This window comes from Odocoileus virginianus, chromosome 12 (assembly GCF_023699985.2).
Source record: "Odocoileus virginianus isolate 20LAN1187 ecotype Illinois chromosome 12, Ovbor_1.2, whole genome shotgun sequence".
NCBI lineage: Eukaryota > Metazoa > Chordata > Mammalia > Artiodactyla > Cervidae > Odocoileus > Odocoileus virginianus.
The window spans coordinates 10,858,472-10,880,026 of record NC_069685.1 but is presented as its reverse complement, the minus strand read 5'-3'; the positions used below and the strand labels follow the sequence as shown (position 1 = coordinate 10,880,026).

Genomic DNA, 21,555 nt, shown 5'->3' with positions numbered 1-21,555 from the left:
CTTCAGCTTCAGCATCAGCCCTTCCAATGAATATTCAGCATTGATTTCCTTTACAATTGACTGGTCTGATCTCTTTGCTATCCAGAGCACTACAGATCACCAGCCCAGGTTGGGTGCATGAGACAAGTGCTCGGGCCTGGTGCACTGGGAAGACCCAGAGGGATCGGGTGGAGAGGGAGATGGGAGGGGGGACCGGGATGGGGAATACATGTAAATCCATGGCTAATTCATTTCAATGTATGACAAAAACCATTGCAATGATGTAAAGTAATTAGCCTCCAACTAATAAAAATAAATGGAATAAATAAATAAATAAATAAAAGCATCAATTCCTCAGCACTCAGCCTTCTTATGGTCCAACTCTTACATCCGTACATGACTACTGGAAAAACCATAGCTTTGACTAGACAGGCCTTTGTCGGCAAAGTAATGTCTAGGTTTGTCATAGCTTTTCTTCCAAGGAGAAAGCATCTTTTAATTTTGTGGCTGTGATCACCATGTGCAGTGATTTTGGAGCCCAGGAAAATAATCTCACTGTTTCCACTTTTTCCTTTCTATTTGCTATGAAGTGATGGGACTGGATGCCATGACTTTAAGTTTTTTGAATGTTGAGTTTTAAGTCAGCTTTTCCACTCTCCTCTTTCACCCTCAACAAGAGGCTCGTTAGTTCCTCTTTGCTTTCTGCCATTAGAGAGTATGAACTGCATATCTGAGGCTGTTGCTATTTCTCCCAGAAACCTTGATTCCAGCTGGGTGATTCATCTTGCCTGGCATTTCACATGATGTACTCTGCATAGTAGTTAAATAAGCAGGCTGACAATATACAGCCTTGTTGTATTCCTTTCCCAATTTCGAACCAGTTAGTTGTTCCATGTAAAGTTCTAACTGTTGCTTCTTCACCTGCATACAGGTTTCTCATGAGGCAGGTAAGGTGGTCTGGTATTCCCATCTCTTTAAGAATTTTCCAGTTTGTTGTGATACACACAGTCAAAGGATTTAGTGTAGTCAATGAAGTAGAAGTAGATGTTTTCCTGGAATTCCCTTGCTTTTTCTGGTAACAGTTGATTGTATAAACGTACCACATCTTCTTTATCCATTCCTCTGTTGACAGACATTTAGATTGCTTCCATGTGGTAGCTATTGTAAATAGTGCTTCTATGAACATTGGGGTTCATGTATATTTTTTAATTAGAGTTTTCTCTGGACATATGCCCAGGAATGGGATTGCAGGACCACATGGCAACTCTACTTTGAGTTTTTTGAGGAACCTCCACACTGTTTTCCAGTGGTTGTACCAATTTACATTCCCACCAATTGTGTAGGAAGGTTTCCTTTTTTCCACATCCTCTCCAGCATTTGTTATGTGTAGACTTTTTAATGGTGGCCCATTTGAACAGTGTGAGGTGGTACCTCATTGTAGTTTTGATTTGTATTTCTCTAACAATTAGCGGGAGCTTCCCAGGTTGCGCAAGTACTAAATAATCTGCCTGCTAATGCAGGAAACACAAGAGAGGAAGGTTGGAATCCTGGCTGGGAATATCCCCTGGAGAAGGAAATGGCAACCTGCTCCAGTATTCTTGCCTGCACATGTCTTTCCATGGACAGAGGAACCTGGCCAGCTACAGTCCATGGGGTTGAAAAGAGTCAGACACAACTGAACACACACATGTGCATGCACACACACACACACACAAATTATCAAAGTTGAACATCTCATGTGCCTTTTGAAGAGTCATGATTTTTTGACCTGTGAGAGAAAAGCAGGTAGAAGGAGAGATGGGAGAGAGAGGGGTGATTAAACATCTGTGAATGGAACACAGGAGGGACCTTTTGTGTCCACGAAGTGACATGAAAATACAACCTTTAGGATATTTAGAGAAAGACAAATTGATTTTTTTTTTAATGGGAGGAGAGAGGAATCTTTTAAAAATAATGTTGCTGTGAGTTAAGAATTTTATTTCTAGTTCTCTGAGGACAACTATGGAAAAATTGAAATTACTTTTCCTTTAGCTTGATGGATGTTTTCTTTTTAACATGGTATCCCACTAAGAGAGCTGTGAAGAGCTCACATTTATTTGGGTTGCATCATGGTTTCAGTGGTAGATAAAAATTATCACTTATAAAATTGATTAAAAGGAAAACTTGTCTCATGTATGTTATTGTAGAATCTGCAAACATGTGTATGTCAGCTACACTATCATTTAGGTGAAGAGCTTACTGTTATGAAAGAGAGAGTTACTATTAACGGAGATAGTAACAAATTAAGCAAGAAAGGAACTAAATGGGAACAAGTATATAAGAAGCCTCTTGCCCTAAACTTTCTGTGCCCTAAACTTTAGAAATAAAATAAATTATCCTTTGATAGAAATGCTTCCTGATATATATATAATATCTACATATCTGTTGAGTCAAAGAATAAATAAGATTTGATTACAATTATTTAGTGAAACCTTAAGATATCATTTTACAAATATAATTCATATCCTCCATTGTTAATATTTATCAACAATCCATAAGTCACTAGAATATTAGTATAATTATTTTTCAGATACATTATTTATTTGCATTTTTCTATGGGATGCTGCTGATAAGGCTAGAGATTTGGGTTAACCATATACAAGAGCTAACATCAGTGTTAGAGCATTATAAGTTATTATAAAGATTCTGACATGTCTGCAAACATACTATTTTATATATGGAATAATTAAATATAACATAAGAATTCAGTACTATAAAATCAAATGAAGTATCAATATGGGGAATTCTCCTTTCAGAGGGTAAGTTCTGCTTAATAATGGGAAATAACTAAATAATGGGAAATACCTCAATGAATGTACTTAGGACTGATCTAAGTTGATGTTCCTAAGATTAGGAAGTGGAATGGAGTATTTACAGAGAAAGAAAATTCATGCACAAAAACAATTTACTTAGATAGGACCATCCTTTTTCTTAAAATAACTTTATGGTTGAAATGTTTGATTGTAGGAGCTGGACCAAATTTGCATAAGGTCTTGACTGTGATTTTTGGTAAAATATTTTCCTCTTTGAAATCTTAGGACTTCATAAGATACATTTATTTTCTAAAATTAAGAATTTACTCTACTTGGAAATTTTCAGGTGGAAATTGACAATGGTAGAAGGGAATTACTACTTCTTTCCTCAGCACCTGATGTACATGGGTAGCTTTCTTCTCTTTTAAATGTCAGGGTCTCTGTGACCTTCTGCACAGGTTTATTATAGGAACCATCGCTTCTCTTCACCAAATGGACTTTCCCCATTAGTAGGTACTTCAGCTCTAAAAAAATCCATTATTTGTTTTTAGTTTAGTGCTAGTTCATAATTCAATAAAGAATGCTTTGTCAGCAAGGATTGGATGGCCAAATCTCACTCATATACTTGTCAACATATTCTTCTATTAAATGTATTGCTGCTGCTGCTGCTGCTAAGTCACTTCAGTCGTGTCCGACTCTGTGCGACCCGTAGACGGCAGCCCACCAGGCTCCTCTGTCCCTGGGATTCTCCAGGCAAGAACACTGGAGTGGGTTGCTATTTCCTTCTCCAATTACATGTATTAATCATTTACTAATAAATTAAAGTCTTTAAATCAAGATCAAAATTAGCAAAATTTCAGAGTCCCTTCTGTTTCACTTCATGAGAACCATCAATTAGGGATATTTATGTGACAGGTTTTTCTATGTCAAGATTCTTTGGGAAAAAAAATCACATAAAAATCCTTAAACAGATGGACAACATTTTGGAAAGGAGAAGAAATTTCTGAGAGATAGTAGTTGAATATGGGGCAACTGAAAATCTGAAAATATTCTAACATAAATTTAAAATACGAGTGAGAGAATAAAAAGAGTATATGGAGTTGATGACAAGAACTAATGATAGACTGAATATAAGAAGGCAAAAGCCAAAACTAACAGAGCACTTTCTCTGTTAGTTCTGATCAGATCCAGAGCCTCGCATGATGTCTGTCACAAGGTGCTCAATAAACAACTGTGAGTGAGTTAAGGAGATCATGTCACCAGCCTCATCAAAATCATCAAATATTCCACACTGCTTAAAAAAATGAGCTTCACATTCCCCATTAAAGCATTTAAGACTCTCCAATCCCCCAACAGATTAAAAAATATGATCTTGGAATTAGAATGAATTTCTAATTCTTAAAAAAACTATATTTGGAATGAGTAGTCTTTCTAAGAATGTCCAGAAATCATACAAGAAGAAATTGACAAATTTGGCCACATACATACCTAAACGCTAGGGATGGAAGAATTTCATAAGGTAAAAAAACAATGGCCTGTACTTACGGCTGATTTACCTCGTTGTATGGCAGAAACTAACACAACATTGTAAAGAAATTGTCCTCCAGTTAATAAAAAAAATACCTTAAATAATGGCCTGGAAAGACATTCACAACACATATTAACTATATGTCTAAATCCTTAAAATACAAGTAGCTCCTGAGAAAGCAGACACTTTCACTTATTGTTACTGTTATATGACTATAAATTTGTGAAGTGTCTTTGAAGTGAGGATCAGAAATAAAAACTTTATTTTTAAATTCACCTTCTCTCTAATTCAGCATTCCCACCTGTAGGAATTTACTCTGTAGATCATCTCTCACTTCAGCACAAAGCTGTTCACTGCCACACTCTGTGATAGAAACTGATTGGAATACAAACTGGTACAGCTGCTATAGAGAACAGTGTGGAGATTCCTTAAAAGTCTGGAAATAGAACTGCCATATGACCCAGCAATCCCAGTGCTGGGCACACACACTGAGGAAACCAGAACTGAAAGAGACACGTGCACCCCAGTGTTCACTGCAGCACTGTTTACAACAGCCAGCACATGGAAGCAACCTAGATGCCCACTGACAGACAAGTGGATAAGGAGGTTGTGTACACATACACAATGAAATGTTATTTAGCTATAAAAAAGAACACACTTGAGTCAGTTCTAACGAGACGGATGAAACTGGGGCTATTATATAGTGAAGTTAAGTCAGAAAGAGAAACACCAATACAGTATATTAATGCATATATATGGAATTTAGAAGGATGGTACCAATGACCCTATATGCAAGTCAGCAAAAGAGACACAGATGTAAAGAACAGACTTTTGGACTCTGTGGGAGAAGGCGAGGGTGAGATGATATGAGAGAAGAGCATTGAAACATGTGTATTACCATATGTAAAACAGATGACCTGCGCAAGTTCTATGCATGAAGCGGGGCACCCAAAGCCGGTAGGTGCTCTGGGCCGCCCCAGAGGGATGGGGCGGGGAGGGAGGCGGGAGAGGGTTCAGGATGGGAGGACACATGTGCACCCGTGACTGATTCATGTCGATGTATGGCAAAAACCACTACAATATTGTAAAGTAATTAAAATAAATTAATTTTTTAAAAAAGAAAAAAACCACTTACTGGAGATAACTTAAATGCCCACCAACAGGAGATGGTTAAATTCCTTAGAGTACAGCTATACCATGGGACATCGTGAGTCCTTTTTAAAATGAGACCTGTCTAGATATGCATTAGTATGGAGGAAGTTAATTCAGGACGCAGAACGGTGTGTATAAAAACTTACTATTTTGTAAACAACAAAATGGACACACATATACATGTACTTATATGCCAGGCATACATGAAAATTTTTGGCAGGATAAACCAGAAACTTGTAACTATAATTGCCTTTGAGAAAACTGTGAGACTGAGTATAGGGCTAGAAGGAAGATTTATTTTCACTGTAAACACTACGGCATTGTTTGAATTTATTTTGCCATGTACTTGCCATGTGATGAGGTGGGGGGAGTTTCTCTAAGCTAGTTTTCACTTAATTTTCCAGCTTGATCTCCTCCTGTATCCTACCTTGCACATAACAATTCAATGCTTCTCAAGCTTTCTCAAATGTTCTTGTTGAGTGTATGCGAATGAGTGTGTGTCTAATACTCCATTATCCATGACTCTCATACTTTCTGCCTGTAAATATCCTACCCCTCCAAAGTTCTTCTGTGCAACCCTCTTGATTTTCAGTATTGAACAAAATACCTTTTCTCTGAATTCAGAAACCCCCTGTCCATCCTGCTGTGAATTATAGTTGTTTACAAGTTGGTCACCCTCATTAAATTAGCTCCTAAAGGGAAATATTCATCTTGTTGGCTTCTGTGCTCCTGAAAGTATCTGGAACACAACAGCCTTGCTGAATGCAAGTCATTAACTAAAAAATATTAAGCAGAAGAGTCAACTAGGAAAATCCAAGTTTCCTATGATGACCCAAATTTAAGGACAATAAAGAATCCATCTAGCCCAATTATAGGAATGCTACGTAGCATGAATAACTAAAAGAGCCAGTAAGAGCTCCTTAAAGCTGTAAATAAAGCCAATACTCCATGTCAAATAGGATTATTACCTGAGATGTAAACAAAATTAAATATGAAGCTACACTTGAAATGTATTAGAGGTAAGAGAAGAATGGGAGAAAAATTATTTCTGTTATAGAAAAGATAGCTCTTGACATTTTTTTGTGTGTCAAACACACCAAGCCTGATCATAAAATAGGCAAACAGTGATTTGTATCATGAAACAGGCTACTTCTCTGATTGTGACTAGCTATGCCTTCCCCAATTTTTGCCCTCTCCCTAACTCCCACAAATGAAAAGTCCACAACAATGGAATTCAATCTGTTGCTTATTAACCACAGTCTTTTCTAAGAAAAAATGTCCCAATTCACATCATTTATTATAATTTTTTTTACTGTATACTTTTTGCTGCAATTTAAATCCATTTCCTCTTGTCCTTGGTGCTATGGGAATGGAGGGTCCCACTATTCAATATATTTAACTTCATCAGTAAAACCAATTTCTAATGCTTCTAGAATATTGCTATTCTGCTTTAGTCTCTATAAACGGGTACACTGACATCAGGCCCATCCCATTCCTGTTGGCCTTACAACAACATACAATAAAACAAATACAATAAAATAGAAATTAAAAGCGGCGTGATGAAAAGTCTCCTTGAACTCACTGCTAATGCTGTCTCATACTCTCCAGCAGCCAAGTGCGCTAAGCCCAAGTAATAGGAAGCCTCTCCTTCCATCTTTCTGTCATTTCCTAAAACAAAAATGTAGAAAACATATTACGGTATTGAAGACGGGCTTATTACCACAAACAGAGTCTCTGCTTTTCAAGACAGTGGAAAGTTATTATAACAAAGTATACAGATTTATATCAACAACCCCTGAAGTACACAGCCTAGCTGTGTACTGATCAAAAAGGCTGACATTAATACAATTTACCTGGGTCACAGATGTTAGAATAAGGTGTATAGCAATATAATTATGATGAGTTTCCTCTGTGTACAAAATCCAGTCTTAGCATTTTGACATCGTATATAATTTCTATACCAGTCACCCACGTAAGGGCTTCCCAGGTAGGGTTAGTGGTAAAGAGCCTGCCTACCAATGCAGGAGACATAACAGGCACGGGTTTGATCCATGGGTTGGGAAGATCCCCTGGAGGAGGGCATGCAACCCACTCCAGTATTTTTGCTTGGAGAATCCCATTGACAGAGGAGTCTGGCAGTCCACAGGGTCACCAAGAGTCAGACATGATGAAAGCAACTTAGTATGCATGTACCACCATGTAAAACCTACAATCATTCACCATAGCTGTGACTACATACATGAAATAATTGATAAAGAGTATCAGCCTTACTTGGTGCACAAATACACATACACACACAGACTGGCATTCAGCTAAGTCTCCAATAGGGCAGATAATTAGCAAATTAAGGAACTATGGCCTTGACTAGGTTTAGTTGTAAAGTTATTGCTTAAAACTTGGGTGAGAATGCCAGAGCTTGGTTTCTTGGTATAAAGTTCCATGCATATTTTGAAATCCAAACACATTTTTCCTTGCTAGTGACTGGTAAATACTTTTCACCATCTTTTCACAAGGAATTTAGCCTAATTTTTGTAGGATGTGCTTTATTCCAGGCATTATAAAATTTTTTTCCCCAAATATGTAAACATGTAACATGTGCTTCCAGAGAAGGCAATGGCTCCCCACTCCAGTCCTCTTGCCTGGAAACTCCCATGGACAGAGGAGCCTGGTGGGCTGCAGTCCGTGGGGTCGCTAAGAGTCGGACATGACTGAGCGACTTCACTTTCACTTTTTACTTTCATGCATTGGAGAAGGAAATGGCAACCCACTCCAGTGTTCTTGCCTGGAGAATCCCAGGGACGGGGGAGCCTGGTGGGCTGCCGACTATGGGGTCGCATAGAGTCGGACACGACTGAAGAGACTTAGCAGCAGCAGCAGCAGCAACATGTGCTTCAACAAGACATACGTCACACTGTCTAATAAATAGATATTTTACTAACATTTAATGCACAGACTTTAACATGTAAATCTAATATACTTGCAAGAATTATGGGAGGTTCTTATTTTTAAAAATAATACTATTCTCTTTTACTTTTGGAAGGCTTTGCCTTTTAATGTTACCTAATTCCTGGGTAATGCAAATGCTGACAGATGTAGCCTCATTTTTTATCTTTGGAAAGTAAAGATTCTTAGATTTCTGCACTCTGCATTCCCACCATGATGGATTTCCACAGGAGCTAGCAATTCTCCACACTGCATACACACTCGGCACTCACTGAATTACCTCCTGTGAAGCAGTGGCTCAACTGGAAGACTGCAAGAAACAGGACAGCAAATGCCAGTGACAGTATATTTTTTCTTCTCTGACAATTTCATCAATTGCAGAGAATTATACCCTCAAGATCTCACTTCAGCAGAGTTGATGATGCTAGTGATTCAGTCTGGGAAATTTGAACTCATAATTCAGCTGGGTCCTCACTCTTTCTCTGCTATAGGCTTATGACTGCTGGTAAGAAAGGTGGGACTAGGGAAGGAAAAGAAGGGGTAGAAGGAAGAGACTATGGTGGGAAGTTGCCTCTTTGACAATTAAAGGTTGATTACTTGAGACTTGTACTTCCTGTGTTAAATGGTGTAAAGCAGTGACAACTGCATGTTTGCATACAGGATCATTATTTGCATTAAACTTTATGTAAAAAGCAACGCAGAGAACTAGGAAAAAAAAAACTATCCCTGTAGACAGAAAGATTTTGAAACAGCTAACTGAAATAGATCACACCAAATAATAGTTTTAAAATAGGATTTAAGTATAAGAACTTCCTGTTTACTAATTGAGATGAAGTTAAGATAAACTGAAAGTAATAAAGTAACAAAGGAAAACATAGTACTGTTGAGTGACACACTCAACAGTGACATACAAAAGAAAAAAAGTGTGTCAAATACTATTTATATTGTGTTATTTGCCTGAGTGGGTTAAATTTATATTAGCCATACTACTCAAGTCAATAATCATTTATCTTAAAGAAATTAGTATGTTTTTATTTTCAAAACTAAACTGTTCATTCTTACCCTAGTATGTTTACTAGAGAATCCAAAGAGGAAGTCATCCCAGGTGGAATAATGGACAGAGAAAACGTTCTTGGGAGCAACTCAAATGTTTTATTAAAATGTGCCCTAAACCTTCCTTTTGTTATTTGGCTAACCATATTCACTCATTCATTTATCCAGTGCTTACTTATTAGGGCCATCCTATACAAGGCAGAAGGGGGCAACAGAGAATGGGCTGGTTGGATGGCATCATGGACTCAATGGACATGAGTCTGAGCAAACTCCAGGAGTTAGTGAAGGATGGGAAGCCTGGCGTGCTGCAGTCCATGGGGTCGCAAAGAGTCAGACACGACTGAGTGACTGAACAACAAATAGCAGGCACAGTTCTCAGCACTTGGAATCCACCAGCACATTAACCAGACAAACTCCCTGTCCTTGGGGAGTTTATATTTGAGAGAAATAAAAGAAAAAGACAGAAAATTGAAAATAAACATAATAAATTAGGTAAGTTTCAGTGTGATAAGTATTTTCGGGGAAAAAATTAAGCAGGTTAAGGGGATTTGAGAATGCTAAGTAGGGATACAAAGAAAAAATCAGGTTTCAATATTAAATACAGCTGTCAGGGTAGTAGATATCATTGAGGAGATGGTATCCACAAGAAAATGAAATTAAAGATAACAAACATTTGAGAAACTCACAACTATGTGGAAATTAAACACACTTCTAAATAATCACTGGATCAAAGAAGAAATGAGAAGGTAAACTAGAAAATACTTTGAGATGAATGGAAATGAAAATACAAAACCCCAAAACTTGTGGGATTCAGCTAAAGCACAGCCTAGAGGGACAGGTATAGCTATAAATGCCTGTTTTTTAAAAAAGGAAATATCTTTTCACTTTATAAAAGCAGAAAAAGAAGAACTAATTAAACTTAAAGCAAACAGAAGGAAATAATAAAGACTAGAAAGGAAATAAGCGAAATAGAGAATAGGGAAAAAAGAGGTTATGAACAAAACCAAAAGTTGGTTCACTGAAAAAGTCTACAAAATTGACAGATCTTTAGCTAGACTGAACAAGGAAAAAAAGAAAATCCTCAAATTATGAAAATCAGGAATGAATGAGGAAAATCACCACAGTTCTTACAGAGATAAAAAAATATTATAAAGGAATATTATGGACTATGGTATACCAACAAATTAGATACAGTTGATAAAATGGAAAAATAGAAAGATACAAAATACTGAAACTGACTCAAGAAGAGATGGAAAATATGAATAGATACACAATAAGAACTTAAATTAAGAAATCAAGTACTTTCCACAAAAGAAGCTCAGATAACTTCGATGAAGTCTACTGAATATTAAAAATGCAATCATCACCAATTCTTCACAGAGTCCTCCAAAAACTAAGAGAAAACACTTCCCAAATCATTCTATGAAGCCAGTGTTATTCTGACATCAAAATACACAAGAAAAGAAAACTACAAGCCAACATCTATCATAAATACAGACAATTCCCAACAATTACTAGCAAAGCCAATCCAGGAGTATATAAAAAGGATTAAACACCAGGATCAAGCTGGATTTATCCCAGGAATTTAGGGTTGATTCAACATGTGCAAATCAATCCATGTAATATGCTATTTTTAATAGAAAGGAAAAACCACATTTTCATCGTAATAGATGCAGAAAAAGATATTTCACAAAATCCAACCCTTTTTTATGATTAAAAAAACCCTCAACAAATTCAGAATAGAGGGGAACTTCCTCAACTTGTTAAAAAAAGTATCTACAACCCCCCCCACAGCTAACATTAAACTTAATGGTGAAAGTCAGCTTTTTCCCTAAGATCAGGAAGAAGACAAAGATGGCTTCTGACACCAGCCCTCACATTTATGGTCAATGAAACTTATCAACAGTCCCAAGACAAGACTGAGAAAGAAGTGCATTTTCAACAACTAGTACTGGAGCAGCTGGACACCCACATGCAAAACATGAAGTTGGACCCTCTTGACACACACACACCCCTAAATATAGGCCTTAAAGCTATAAAACTCTTAGAATAAAATATAGAAATCTTCATGACTTTGGATTAGTGGAAACCTTCAGAGTTGTGATATCAAAAGCACAAACAACAGAAGAAGGAATACATTACTTTGGGCTTTATCAAATTGAAAACTTGGGCCTCAGTGGACACCATCAGAAAGGGAAAACAAAACCCAGTGTTTTCAAATCACAAATCTGATTAAGGACTTGCTCTAGAATATTAGAAGATTCTTATAACTCAATAATAAAAGAAAAATAACCCAATTAAAAATGGGCAAAGAAACTGAATACACGTCTGCGAAGAAGACACACAAATGGATGGTAAGCACACAAAGAGGTGTTCAACATCATTAACCAATAGGGATATGCAAAAAAATTCAGTGAGATATCACTTTATACCTACTAAAGATGACTGTAGTAAAAAGGCAGAGCAACAAGTGCTGGTGAGGAGGTGGCTAAAGTGAAACCCTTTATACATTGTTGGTGGGAATGTAAAACAGTTCAGTGACTTGAGAAAACTCGTTGCCAGTTCCTCAATAAATCTATCCTGAATATTCATTGGAAGGACCGATGCTGAAGCCGAAGCTCCAATACTTTGGCCAACTGATTCAAAGAGCTGACTCATTAGAAAAGGCCCTGATCTTGGGAAAGATTGAAGGCAGGAGAGAAAGGGATAACAGAGGATGAGATGGTTGGATGGCATCACTGACTCAATGGACATGAGTTTGAGCAAGCTCTGGGAGATGGTGAAGGACAGGGAAGCCTGGCGTGCTGCAGTCCATGGGGTCGTAAAAGTCAGACACAACTGAGCGACTGGAGAAGAACAAGAACAATAAGTTAAACATAGAGTTATATGACCCAGCAATTCCACAACCAGGTATACACCCAGAGGAACTGAAAACGTGTACACAAATGCTCAGAGTAGCATTATTCATCACAGACAAAAGGTGGGAACAACAGAAATGTCCATCAACTGATGAATGGATAAAGAAAATGTGATAATAATCATACAATAGTGTATTATTTGGCCATAAATATGAATGAAGTAGTGATACATGCTACAAGATGCATAAACTTTGAAAACATGATGCTAAGTGAAAGAAACTAGACACAAAAGAACATGCATAGTCTAATTCCATTTGTGTGAACTATCCAGAAGAGGTAAATGCACAGAGACAGAAGAAGATGAATGGTTACCAGGGGACAGGGGAAGAAAGGTGCGGGGCATGACTTCTAGTGAGTATGGGGTTGGTGTTGATGTTTGTACAACTTTGTGAATTTACTAAAGACCAATGATGATTGAAATATGAAGATAATAGAATACTAGAGTCATGAGACCACTGTATGGCTGATGCTATACTTGTGCATTACACAAAGGTGCCCTAACAAAGGAGCTGGTGCACTATGGATATCAGTCCTCTTCAAATACAATGTATTCCAATGTGGGAGGCAAGCCACGCAATCATCAGCTTGCTGCTTCAGGCTCCCTGACCAAAGCAGAAGGCAACAAGAAGGGGTGATTTGTTCCAGAGAATTTCAGCTGCTGTCAGAGCTCTGTGAAATACTGTGCCATCTTTTAACCTGTGCTCTTTCTTATATGAAAAATATGGGCACAAATATTTGTTGGTTTCAAAAGATACTCAAAATTATTACAGCATAAGAAGTTGGTTTTCTCCTATTCTCTTCATCTGTCCTTTGAGAGACGCTTTCAGAAAGGAAACTGCTTGCAGGCTCTGATTGTTGGAAGAGACCCTAAGAACTTTGCTTTCTTTGTGAATTACCTTACAAATCAGCAAATGTGAACCTAAAGTGAAATACCTTTTCCTAACTGATAACATTAACTTACATTAAAATTCCACATAACTTTTCACATGACTAAAGTTAGCTGCTGAAATTGATCTAAGAGCTAACTATTTATGTCAGTGTTTACCCCTTTGGGGAAGGTACTCGATCACCATTCATTCAAAAGCAGTTCATTCAGTGGGATACATATTTCAATGTTATATTTATTTCAACTAATAATATTTTTAAAAAGTAACAGAGAGAATAAGCTAAGATTTTACTTTCACTCTTTAAAAAATTAAAATCAAACCCAGATTATCAGTCCTGTTTACTCCAAATAAGCCATTTGTTACTCAGTAAACCAACTGATTAAATATAAACACAAGCTAATGAACTTCGGTTCAAGGGCATAACTTCCATCTTTTCCTCCTTCATGAAAGGGCTACTCTATTAATAAATTACTCTGAGGTAATTTATTTTACTTTGCATCTCACAAAGTAAAAGCTTATGAGTGTATGTTCCAAATTTTTCTTTATATTTTACACATATGCAAATAATACAGAATACCAAGCATGTGATCAGCTCTCACAAAAGCATTTTCACTACTGTGAGTGTGCATATGAATCACCCGGGGATCTTGCAAACCTGCAGATCCTGATGCAGTCAGTCTGGAGTGGGGTCGGAGATGCTGCGTATCTTACAAGCTTCCAGATGATGCTGATGCTGTCAGTCCAAAGGCCACACAATTTGACAGGCAAGGGTCTAAAATATATTAAACCTCATCTTCCTGTTATTCCTAACTTAATATCCATCATATATTTCCTATTACCTGACAAAAGGGAATTTACAAACAGTGAAAGGTCTCTCAGATTTTAAGAAATATATGACTTAAAGAGTGCACGTGTGTGTGTGCACACACATGCGCACATGCACACACAAACACACACATACACATACACACACACCCTTAACTTTTGCAAATGACCTTACCTTCTCATTATGGGTTTATTGGTTTATCACATTACTCCCAGAGGGTTGCAATTTTGGAGATAAAGCTTTCAAGAAACTAATGGATTTCTTGTTGTCAGCACTAAGCCCCCTCTGTTTTACAGTGAAATTTGAAAGTATATTGATGGCATTTGTCTCTGCATTTCATAGGAAATAATCACCCAAACACTTGACGGTTTTTACCTCCCTCTTGGGAGAAGCAGCGTCTGCCCATTAAAGGCAGCAGTGTGAGAGTGCTCTTTTCCACCCACCTTCTTTGGCTATTTCACAAGCTTTTATTAGAATTCTGATGGCCTGTTTGTACTCTTTATTTTCCAGCATTTTGTCTGAGAGTAATCTGTAGGTCCTCAGGAGACTCTCGCAGGCCAACAAGTTGAGAACGCGGCCTGTCTCATCCTTCCATATCCGCCCTTGCGTCAATTGATGGAAGGCTTCATAATGCTCCGCAGCTTCCAGAAGCTGACCTGAGGAATAAAAGCCATTCATAAATACCAACCACAGACCAGAACATAGCTTCAAATATTTTAAATACTTCTTACACTTTACTATTAAAGTGGGGTGAAGGAGGGTAGAACCATGGAATGCATTCAAGCCTTTCTAAGGCTGAAGAGGACTTCAGCTGATTGAAAGGAACTATCTCAATATGGATCTGAGATTCAGCACTGATTTTTTAAAATTAATTTATTTTAATTGGAGGCTAATTACAGTATTGTGGTGGCTTTTGCCATACATTGACATGAATCAGCCATGGGTGTACACATGTCCCCCATCCTGAACCCCTCTCCCACCTTCTTCCCCATCCCATCCGTCAGGTTGTCCCAGTGCACCAGCTTTGAGTGCCCTGTTTCATGCATCGAACTTGGACTGGTGATCTGTTTCACGTATGGTAATATACATGTTTCAATGCTATTCTCTCAAATCATCCCACCCTCGCCTTCTCTCCCACAGAGTCCAAAAGTCTGTTCTTTATATCTGTGTCTCTTTTGCTGTCTTGCATATAGGGTCATCATTACCATCTTTCTAAATTCCATATATATGCGTTAGTATACTGCATTGGTGCGTTTCCTTCTGACTTACTTAACTCTGTATAATAGGCTCCAGTTTCATCCACCTCATTTACTGATTCAAATGAGTTCTTTTTAATAGCTGAGTAATGTTCCATTGTGTATATGTACCAGAGCTTTCTTATCCATTCATCTGCTGATAGACATCTAGGTTGCTTCCATGTCCTAGCTACTGTGAGCAGTCAGCACTGATTTTGGATGGACACTTGTTAAAGGGATATACTTGGGCTAGTAGAAATTAATGAGAATTGAATATGTTTAGAAATGGTGTGAATGTTAAATACTAATTATTAACAGGAATCCTATTAGCTAACATTTACTTACTCAACATGATGCATGCAAGGGATGGGTGCTGTGTACTATATATGTATCTCTCATTTAATCGTCAGAACAGTCCTGTGGAATATAAACTTGCTGTGATTCCATTTTACAGAAGGAAAGAGTGAGGTTGAGAATTTTGCCGGTGAGCTTCCCTGGCGGCTCAGTGGTAAAGAATTCACTTGCCAGTGCAGGAGACACAAGTTTGGTCCCTGACTGGGGAATACCCCACATGCTATGGAGCAACTGGGTCTGTGGGCCACAACTATCCAGTCTGTGCCCCAGATCCTGGGAATCACAACTGCTGAGCCCGCGTGCCACAACTCCTGAAGGCTGAGCGCCCCAGAGCTGCGTGCTCCACAGGAGAACCCACCGCAACGGGAAGCCGAGCACCTCACCTAGAGGGCAGGCCCTGTTTGCCGCAACTAGAGAAAATCCTGTGCGGCAACAAAGATGCAGCACAGCTAAAAATAAATAAATAAATAATTTTAAAAAGCGATTTTGCCCAAGATTGCATGGCCAGTGGCTCAGCAGATCTGGGCAGTCTGATTCCAGAGCCCATGTTCTAAACCCGTCTGCTGTCCTGTTATCTCACTAAAGCAGCAATTCTTCATTCTCAATAACTGAGGTATTTTGAGAGAGGTTGCATTTGCTTCAGATTTCAAATTTAAATATTATGGAGCTTTAAACTACTTCTGAAAGTTTGAACTTTTTCCAAGGAGACTTTGTATACTCTGCTTAATTTTAAATAATAAAAGGTAACAACTACCCTTCTTAATTATATTTTATAATATAGTTGAAAATATATCTTCTCAAAGCCAAAACTCTAACTTAGAGTCATTTGATTCCTTAAAATGTGAGCAAGCACATTTCTGGAAGGGTAGTTTGTAGTTCCCCACTATAGACTGTATTTTAGTTGTGAACTGACTTGTGAAAATACACACAAAATCCTGTAATATAAATACTCTGTGATGGTACTGGAGTTACTTAACTGGAATTAACTGAAAAAGCACTTACATCTAGGCATCCCAATAATAGTATTTAAGAGTAACTGTAGGCTCCACGTAGACAGTCTGAGTTCCTATACCACTTGTACCATTTCTGCTATTTGCATGCATGCGTGCTAAGTCACTTCAGTCATGTTCAACTCTATGCGACCCAATGGATCATAGCTCACCAGGCTCCTCTGTCCATGGGGTTCTCCAAGCAAGACTACTGGAGTGGATGGCCATGCTCTCTTACAGGGTATCTTCCTGACCCAGGATGGAACGTGTATCTCTTACGTCTGCACTGGCAGGTAGGTTCTTTACCACTAGCACCACCTGGGAAACCCTTCTGCTGTTTAGCCTCAGGCTAACTACTACCCTCTCTGTGCCCAAACTTAAGGCTTCTGCAAACAAGATCATAATGTAACTGTTCAAGGTGTTATTGTGAGAAATGAATTAACATATGTTCAATATCTGATACAGAGTAGGTGTTCAATAAACATAGTTACTTTTACCAGTTGGCATAATGATAATATTTTTTTAAAATCCACAGGCCAAATGAAATATAACCACTATTTATTTTCTTTTAAGTACAACATATTCTTCCAACAAAATACGTAGTTGAGTCCTGATGAAAATATAATCATGACTAATTAAAGGACCCTATGTAGGACATATTAGGTTCAATTTCCTTAAATAAGATGCACGACAGAGGTGTTAACTAACCCTACAGTCAGAATCATTTCGCAACATGTAACTATATCAAATCAATACATTGTACACATTAAACATATATAATATTTTATGTCAACTACATCTCAATAAAGCTATAAAATACACAACGGGAAAAAAGATGCATTGCACATTACATGTTGAACAGTCCCCTGCTATGACTATTTTATATAATTTCTTCCTACTGACTCACTAGAAAAGACCCTGATGCTGGGAAAGATTGAAGATGGAGAAAAAGGTACGACAGAGGATGAGATGGTTGGATGGCATCACTGACTCAGTGGACATGAGTTTGAGTAAGCTCCAGGAGTTGGTGATGGACAGGGAAGCCTGGCGTGCTACAGTCCATGGGGTTGCAAGGAGTCAGACACGACTGAGCAACTGAACTGAAATGATTTTTGCACTGAATTTGTTATAAAAATAAATATTAAAATGCACATATAAAGAAGTAGTATTTTCAAAGAAACATAACAGAGATATATAATGAGGAAATGATCTGTACAAAAATTCAGTAAAGACGTGACCAGCCTGAGCCCCTTGCAGAAGGAGGGTGTATCAGCAAAGAAACATGGGAGGGGGTGGCTTGTGATGCTGAGCTGTTTATAAACTTGTATTATGAAATTTTCACATGATAAAAGACTACAAAGCCATAAATATGATATTACAGAAGAATATTTGATTACATGGACAGGTGCTTATGATAAGTGAAAATACTGAAAATCACCAAAAAACATTTACAAAGCAGTATCAGTGTTATCTGGGTGATGAATGGTTTGTTTTCTGTTTTTCTTTCTGATTACTGGCATTTGCTACTGTTTCTAGCATCAAAATACGTAAGTGAGTTAAAAGAAATATGTAATAGGAGCTATTTTAAAATAATGCCGAGTTCTTTTTCATTTTGATACGAATATTCACGGTTGACGTTTCCTGTTCTGTCTTTACATCTAACTGACAAATTTTCTCTCACCTCCCACAAAAGCAGGTACAGTTTTTCACCTCTCTCCTGCAGCACTACTCAGTAGAAACACCTTTCTCCAAATACCCATGACTCTCATTTCTTTTTTAAAACTCGAATGGAGCATTGACATATGTGTGTGTTATGTTTCCTCTGTTAACTATATTTCTGTCTGCAAAGTATAGCTCTGTATCCCTGGAAAGATTGTATATGAGAGTTCGTTTTTTACATCCAGCATCCATTTATTCATAAAGTATGGATACATATTTCTCTTTGGTCATGTAAATAGGGATGGATGGATACAGGGAACTGTAAGAAAACCAGAGAGTTCCAAAAAAAAATTGGGGACTATAAGCAGACTAAGAAGGGCCTGACAGCATCTGTGGTCACACACAGTAACCATATGGAAAGAGGGTCCAAAGGTGTGTTATACAATAACAGATTCACTAAGAATTCCAGAAGGAGAGCCAGGAGAGGACGCTATGGGTAACCCAACTAATTATAATGAGATGCAAATGATGCATAATGATGTAGACAGTATATGAGAAGTGATTACTGGGTCCAAGATTTGATCCACATCAAGCAGAAAGGGGAAGTAAGGGGAAGGGAGGGGCAAAGTGGGGAAAGGAAATGGGGAGGGGGATGAAGATCGGGAAGGCAGGGAGAAAGGTGGGGACTGTGTCTCGGTATTCCAAACAAGCCAGATTTCTCTTCCGGTTACTGATGTCATCAGATTTCCTGCACAGGCTGTCTGTGCAGAAATGAAATAAGAGAGGTTCTTGGGACATTGGTTTCAGTTGATTAGTATGGAAGGGGGCCTTGGAATGATTGAGAAATAGACTTTTCAGTTGAGTTTGATTTTTGACTAAGCAATGGGGACTAGTATCAGTGTACTGCCTAGCTGATAATTACCAGCCAAAGTTAAGCTCTTATGTACTTGAGTTCTGCTATTAGAAAGGAGCATAGGCCAAGATACTCAGTAAAAGGTACAGAGAACTACTGTTTCTCAAAGAGCGGTGGCTGCTAGTCAAAAAAGGCTTTTTCCCCCTCATACATTATCTTATTTAACCTTTCAAAACAGTGTGATAAATATGATTTTTATTTTTACACCAAAGAGGACACTAAGGCTCACAAACATTAAATGACTCAAATTGCTAAAAGATGATGTTTAAGGTTTAAACCCAGGATCACCAAGCCACCCAAAAAGCTTGGTCCTACCATATCAGAGCAAGTCAGAAAACTTAGATGGAGTAATAAGTCAGATTGTCTGGACATAAAGCTCTCAAGTTAAAACAAAGCTGGAGTTACATGATTTCTAGCATCTTCCAGGTCTATAACTCTGTGCCCCTATTCAGGTAGGCACAAGAACTTCCAACATGAATGAACAGATACTACAGTGATGTGCTCCTCACTGCTCTCCCTGAGGGAGTCTAGTGTACAACCAGCTCTGTAGTCCGCATCTAGATTCTCTACTTTAACCTAAACTGTGAGGCGACATCCGTGGGGTGAGGGTACCGAGGATGTCACAAACATAGTCCCAACCTGTGATCACATCCAGCTACTCATGGCTTTCTGTTTGCTTCCTCAACCACTTTGCCACAGAGGAGGTCCCAGGGGGTTCTGATCAGCCCTGTTTGTTTCTTTTTAAATTTTTATTGGAGCATAGTTCCAATAACGTTGTGACAGTTTCAGGTGTAAGGCACAGGAAATCAGTTATTCGTATACATATATCCATTCTTTCTCAGATTCTCTTTCCATGCAGGTTATTTTGAGCATTGAATTCCCTGTGCTATAACTAATAGTAGGTCCTTATTAGTTATCTATTTTATATATAGTAGTGATCAGCACTGTTTTAAACCAAGGTGCCTACATAGAGGAAGAAGAGTTTTCCAGCCCTTCTTGAATGTAGGGAATCATTTCTAAAGTTATCCAGTGGCAAATAGGAGAGTAAGTAAGCCAGCAAGGATTTGATCCAAATAATCATAAGCATACAAATGACCGGGCTGTAATTTCTAAAGGCTGGTCAGAACGTGAAAGTACATATTATGATATGCTATAATATCTGATTTAAAAATATTAAAATGTCTATGAAGGGAGCATATGAATTTAAATAGGAAAATATTTTCCTTTAAGCATGACTAACAATGTTATCATTTCCATCCAATTTATATTTCCAACAGTGAACAGGACTTTAAAGATTTTCTTAATTTATGAGTAAAGACTCATGTTAATATCAATTAGATATATATTAGGATATAAGGCATCCTGTTTTTATCTAAAAATTCTAAATTTAATATACCTGAGAGAAATAGTATAAAAGGTCATCAATCCAGTGATTATTCTGACAAAGCTAAATGCAAATATAAACGAAGATCCTAAGTCAGATTTTCAAGTTTGGCTCATGGCAGCCCTTTATAGCTTCTTCAGCATGTTCAGCATGTCTGCCCTTTGTTACCAAATGAGCTTTAATATATCAGGACCAGACAAGACTCCCAGATCCCACCATCAACCTTCCTGAAGGACAAGTGTCTAGATAGTCATCCTTCTCTGGCATTTTCAGGCATTAACATTACTTTTCATTGAGAAAGAGGACAGAGAGAAGAAAAACAATTAGAACAAGGTATCACAAAAGTAAAAGTTTACTGAAAACCAAAGAGAGGAGGATTCAGGCACATTCACAGATGGTAAAGGTATCTTGAGGGGACAGGAGCTTTATCTTCTTGCACCAGGAATTACTCATCAGTATGAGTAACAAAGATCACAGGAGTAACTGTGATAAGGAAGACATGCTGTGTCTCATCACTCGGAATGCCTGGTGCTACACCAGAACAAAAATCCAGAGCATCCACTCATATTTCAAGTTGATCAGGGAAGAAAATGGAGCCAAGATGTTTTGTGGGAGTGATTGGAGATGGCCTTCCATCAATAATCAATTTATCTCAAGAACATGAGATACTATCAGAAAACGTATCACACTGGGAGAGATATGTTTCACACATTGAACTGGGAGACACCCTGTGAACAACTGCAAACGAGAAGAATCCAGGTGCGCACAGAAGGAGGCTCAGTCCCAAGTCTTTCTTGGCTTTTCTGGTTTGTTTCTGTTTTTTTAAACAATTATACAACATCTATAGAAACAACAAGGTTGGTATATGTTTATAGTTTTTCATCTAAAAGACAGTGTACTCTTAAAATAAAACTACTACAAAGGAGTTCCCATTACCCAAAGC

The 21,555-nt window shown here is 37.9% G+C and overlaps 1 protein-coding gene across 3 annotated transcripts in view; it reads right to left on the bottom strand.

Annotated features, from left to right (window-relative positions):
- The window catches only part of TTC29 (tetratricopeptide repeat domain 29), a 244,286-nt gene that overhangs the window by 151,244 nt on the left and 71,487 nt on the right, over positions 1-21,555 (bottom strand). For all 3 annotated transcript variants that reach the window (XR_002315255.2, XM_020901271.2, XM_020901272.2), the window contains exons 7-8: positions 14,522-14,734; positions 7,034-7,119 (exon numbers count right to left, since the gene is read on the bottom strand). Coding sequence is in view for 2 of the 3 variants with exons in the window: in XM_020901271.2 (XP_020756930.1) it covers positions 7,034-7,119; positions 14,522-14,734 (299 nt within the window). In the remaining variant the exon portion in view is untranslated. The remainder of the gene's footprint in view (positions 1-7,033; positions 7,120-14,521; positions 14,735-21,555) is intronic.